The following is a 5,384-nucleotide window of genomic DNA, read 5'->3' as shown; positions in this document are numbered from 1 at the left end:
GGGGGCCTGCAGTCCCAGCTACTTTCGAGGCTTAAGGCAAGAGAATCACTTAAGCCCAAGAGTTCGAGGTTGCTGTGAGCTATGACGTCACAGCACTCTACCAAAGGTGACAGCTTAAGAGGCTGTCTAAAAAAACAAACAAAAAGAACCTTAAGGGTCTAATCCTAGTCCAATCTTTCCAAACTCTCAACCTGGATGGAGACTTCTCCCACCCTACCTGTCCCACCTTATCTGGCTGCCAACTCTAGCTAAGAAGCAGTGTCTGCCGCACCCTGCCACACCCTCAAGGCTAACCGCCAACTTAAAGCCTTAACTACCTTCTCCCTGACCAGAGTCCAGGAAAGAACCATACTTTTCACTGTACATGATGACTCCACTAATTACAAAGCAGAAATGGCCCTGGATTTATGCTTGCTAGGACCATGGAAGCTCTATGGGAAGAATCTGGACCTGAGACTAAGATTGATTAAGCAGGGCACAAGGGGATAGAAGTGGACAAAAATGTATGAATAGGCAGAAAAGCCCCAGAGCAAGAAAAACCAGAGGAAAATCAGTGAGTTGCAGAAGTTCTAGAATCTTCTGAGACCTTAACTGTAGGTGTAATACACCCTGGACTCTATGATGTAGAACAATGTCACCTCTACCTTAAAATCAGGAAACAGAGGCCATTCAGCACGTTCTAGCTACAGAAGCCACCTTTTCTCTCCTGTCTCCCCCTCACATCCTGTGTATTTCCTGGCAATCCTCCCATTCTAGGAGCTCTACAAAGGACAGGAACCACGTATAGGGCAGCATATGCTGCAGAGAAACATTAAGCTCTGGCTAACTCACATCCCTAACACACACCTGCAGGGCCCAGCTCTGCAGCAGAAAGCCATGCACACAAACCTTACCTTGCTTCCACTGATAGTATGGAACTTTTTTTCCAGAACCTTCTTCACAGGTTCTTCTTCTTTAAAGGTGATAAAGACAAAACCTCGTCTCTTGTTCAACTTTGGATCCATTGGAAGCTCAATGGCTTCGATCTGCAAAAAGCATAGGCAAACCTGAGGACCACTACCCCACCCCCAAACCCAGAGCATATAGGAAATTCACAGGAGAAAAAAACCTACTGAAGGCCAGAGACTGAAAAAGGTGGCTCCTGCTGGCCAAAGCTACCAAAATCCAGGAAGGCAGCCTCTGGGGCAGCTGGCAAGTCACTTGTAGAGCTACACACTTACCTCCCCAAAGTCTCCGAAGTACTCCCTGATCTTTTCCTCAGTAGCTTCAGGATTCAGACCCCCTACAAAGATTTTCTTTACCGGGTCCTTCTTCATAGCCATTGCCTTTTTAGGATCAATGACACGGCCATCCAGCCTGTGCTCCTTCTGGTCTAGGACCTGTTCCAACAGAAGGGTAGTTCTAATTTGGCAACATGACTGACAAGACCCTTCTCTGTGAGACAGAACACCAGCACAGATACACAAATGCATTCATCTCCTCAAATTTCTTACCCCAGCTTGATCTCACAACCCAATTTTCTTGAAACCTCACAGTGCAGCTGCTTCTCCTCAACCATCTATGTATCAGTCCTTGCCCCTCAACCTTCGCCCATGCAGTGCTTCCTGCCAAAGCAGTCCCAGCTTAAGGCCCATTCACCTCCAGAAGCAAAGCTGCACTGATTCAGGACACAGGCTGGAGACAACCTCTGGGGATGAAACCCTTACTCCATCCTTCTAACTATGTTATCTCTTCCATTCAAGCTTCTCTGGGCCTTATGTTTTTTGTTTTCCTGTAAAATAGGGCTACATGCCTATCCCACAGCAATCTTAGAATTCTTTTCTAATCTTTACAATAACACTTAATACAGTGTCTGGAATTGGCACATCAAAAAGGTTAACAGATGCCAACCATGACTTTCCTGAACCAACCCCAGGTTCACTCACACCTTCATGTTTTTACCTCCTTAAAACCAGGAACTTATGTTCCTAACCAATTTGCTTTACCCAAAGCGCTCAACCACACACAAAGCACACAAACCAATCATGTGTTCTATTGTAATTCCAATACTATCCACTGAAACCACAGTACCAGCTTACCTTCTCCACACTGGCTGCATCTTTGAAGAGGATAAACCCAAACCCTCTTGATCGTCCAGTGTTGGGATCCATTTTTATTGTACAGTCAACGACCTCTCCAAATTTAGTAAAATAGTCTTTTAAATCTTTCTTACTGGTATCCCAACTCAGGCCACCGACAAACATTTTCCTGAAATGGTAGGAAGAGACACACGGCAACAAGTCTTTTGAGAAAGTTGCGACTTCAAGAAGCCACCACCTTTATAGACAAGGTCTACAACCACTCAGAGTCTACATCTCTGAAGAACGTTACATCTCCACTACCTTCCAAACTCAACTCAACCTGGATCCTAAGAAAGTAAGCTTGACAAGATTGTAGCCCCATGCTGGGAGAGAAGAGGACAACCTCGCCTGGGTTACGGGCTCTCTCTGCTTACAACTGTGAATGCATTGCGCGCCACAACCTCCTATCAAAAGGCTGACGTCTTCTCCGCCTCCCGAGAACTCATTTCAAGGAACTCAAGGCTTCCGGGAGCCGAGACCGCCGCGGGTTCAGACCCTGACTCCGCCCTCGATGAGAGGCGGGAGGCCTGAGCTGGGCGCGCGCCAACTCCGCCCACGTAGCCCGGCGCAGCCCCAAACTCGCTCGGCCCCGGGTCCGACAGCGCTCCTCTTCCGGGCTGTCCGCCCCTGCGACTGCCCGGGTCCCAGCAGCGCGCTAGCGGCCCCAGGGCGGCGCCAAAGTCGACCAAACAAACTCCTGCAAACTCCGGAGCGAGCGGCGGCGAACCAGCAGAAGCACGGGCGCGGCGGGGACCAGTCCACAGGCCCCGGCCGGGCCGCCGCCCCTCCCCCCGCCGCGTGGCGCCAACAAAAGGCGGCCCCGAACAAAGGCGGCGCCCCTGTCCTCCCGCGGCCCCACCTACCCCGCGTCCTCCTCATTCTTGCTGGCGTTGATCTGGTCACCCTCGGCGCCGTTCTGATTCCCGCTCGGGGGCGCTGCGGTCCCGCCTCCAGCCCCCACCGCGGCCCCGGTGCCAGCCCCAGCCGGCGACTCGCTTTCGGGGGCTGCCTCATGTCCGTTCTCGGTGGCGCCCGTCGTCTCCATTGGCTGTTCTTCACTCGCTTCCGACATGGTAGGCCGAGGCGCGGCGACTCCTGCAACGAGCGGCGACAGCGCGTCATGACGACGCGGGGCCCGCTCGTCCCCACCCGCTGGGGAAGGCACCGCGCGAGCTCGGCTGCGCTCAGGCTCGCGCTGCTGGGGCCTCGCCTCCGTCCACCGACGGAGCCGCTCCGACAGCGCTCCCGCCTCCTCGGTAGCTTCCGACCAGAACCACTGACCTAAAGCCAAGCTCCGGCCCGCGCGGTGCCGCCGCCTGACAATGCCGACTCGTGGCGCTCTTTATAATGCCGGGCTCCGGGAGACACCTCGCAACAAAGCGCATGTTCATTGGCTGCGCCAGCCCGTCGCTCAGCCTTGCGTCGGCGTCCTATTGGTCGTGATGGCGCCCGCGCTCTAGATCCGGGCGGGCTTTGTTCTCATTTTAGAACCCGCGCGAGTCAAGGCCCTGCGGAGGGTTCCCGAAGTCAGCTGGTTTGGCGATATGTCCCTGAGTGGCCGGTGGGAGAGTCCTACCGCCCGCAGTAGCCTCTCCGCTTCTTGCCCGCCCCCCCATCCCACCATTGGCAGCCTTGGCGTCTCCATTTTCCTCAAGAGGAAATAGCCCGGGGAAAGTCTCGCAGCCCAAGGTCGCCTGGCTAGAAGTGGCAGAACCCGGGTTTCCAGGTCTCCTCCTAGGCCCTCAGCACGGGTCGGAGTGACGAAATGGAATATACCCTCTTCCTTTACCTTGTTGTCCTCAAAAGACCCGCGCACCTGCCCTTTTCGTAGCCTCCGGGGGGTGGGGGTGGGGTAAAGGTGTCTGGGGGGGTCTTCTTGGTGTCTGGCACCAACAGTGTTCACCAATCTTAAGTTGCCTGGCACCACCTTGAAGGTTAATGTTCTTTTGAATTATTTTTGTTGAAGCCTACTTTTAACCAAAATATACCACTTGTGTAATGAGGTTTTTGGAGAGTTTGGCAGGGAGGGTGGCTAGTTATTTTAACTAATACACAAAAATACAAACCCCCTTTATACGTTGTATGCTTTACCACCGAACGTGAAAGACCTGGGTAACCTCCGTGATTACTTTTAATCATATGGTGGCAGCCCCCAAACGGATGAGGATTATAACCTCTGAAGCCTGGGCACTATCAAATAGCACAGAGTGTAGTAACTGACTTTCCTAGCTGGATTCCTGCCCAGGCCCAGTGTGGTAAGCTGGCCCTCTGTTTTCTCTTATAAGTTAACCCCTGGCTTAAAAGAGTACCATCACTAGTTTTAAGTGATGAAACTGAAACCCAAGACTACATGGCAAACTCAAGCAACTAACTCCATCTGGCCAGTGGAGTTGCCCTGCTGATGAAAAATAACGAGTTTCACATTTCGAAAAAAATACAGTCTAAAATACTTCTAGAAAAACTGAAGATTTAGCTACACTACACTGCATTTCTCAGGCTGTGGCTAGCAGGAGGTAGCCTGAGGGCACAGCTCCTCAGGCAATGAAGATCAATCAGGAAATTAAGTTCAAAGTCAAATAGTGTTAAGTGCCACCCCAAGATATTACTGAAGACCTAAATTCACTTAATTGTCCACATGGTTTTCTTTTGCACAATTCAGAAATATCTTCAATGATACACAAAGTCAAAGGATAATATTTGGTCACTGGTTCACAATTTGCAATAATGCATTCATCCACACTGCTTTATTGGAGCTTCAGAATATCTTTGTGTAGTTATGTACATTTTATACCCAAGAACATTGATACGACATGGCTAAAGTTGTGGCCACAAAGCCAGCACTTCCACCTCCACATTGGGGATTGTTTCCAGGGCTCCTGGCTATTGTTGGATAAGGTATCTCTGAGCATCTGAGTTCCTTGGTCTAAATTATATCTCGTATGGGATCAAATTATCATGAGGCGCAAAGCCAAGCAACGGCTTAGAAAATACTTTATAAAGAACTTCTGACATGTAGGGGTAAGCCCTGGAACGGAATGCATATAATATAAGGTGTTTTTACTGTTTGAAAACAGTAAGAAGTTCCTTTGACACAGGGTCTTATAAATGGGTCCCAGTTACAGACCCTGAATAGAGAGCATCTTCTGTGACAGGGAGGTTCCCAAGTCAGCAAAGAGCTCAGTAACTTCCCCCTTAAGAGACACAGAATACAGGCTCGGCGCCTATAACTCAACCGGCTAAGGCGCCAGCCACGTACACCTAAGG

At 50.8% G+C, this 5,384-nt stretch overlaps 1 protein-coding gene across 2 annotated transcripts in view; it reads right to left on the bottom strand.

The window, feature by feature from the left end:
- The window catches only part of HNRNPAB (heterogeneous nuclear ribonucleoprotein A/B), a 7,105-nt gene extending 3,647 nt beyond the window's left edge, over positions 1-3,458 (bottom strand). For both annotated transcript variants that reach the window (XM_003802828.3, XM_012813387.1), the window contains exons 1-4: positions 2,984-3,458; positions 2,079-2,247; positions 1,221-1,379; positions 894-1,025 (exon numbers count right to left, since the gene is read on the bottom strand). In XM_003802828.3, coding sequence (XP_003802876.1) covers positions 894-1,025; positions 1,221-1,379; positions 2,079-2,247; positions 2,984-3,192 — 669 coding nt within the window. In that variant the 5' untranslated portion in view covers positions 3,193-3,458. The remainder of the gene's footprint in view (positions 1-893; positions 1,026-1,220; positions 1,380-2,078; positions 2,248-2,983) is intronic.
- Between the last annotated feature and the right edge of the window lie 1,926 nt (positions 3,459-5,384).

This window comes from Otolemur garnettii, unplaced genomic scaffold, assembly GCF_000181295.1.
Source record: "Otolemur garnettii isolate 467f Iridium unplaced genomic scaffold, OtoGar3 scaffold00261, whole genome shotgun sequence".
NCBI lineage: Eukaryota > Metazoa > Chordata > Mammalia > Primates > Galagidae > Otolemur > Otolemur garnettii.
The sequence above is the reverse complement of the archived record's forward strand: the minus strand, read 5'-3'. Positions and strand labels throughout refer to the sequence as shown.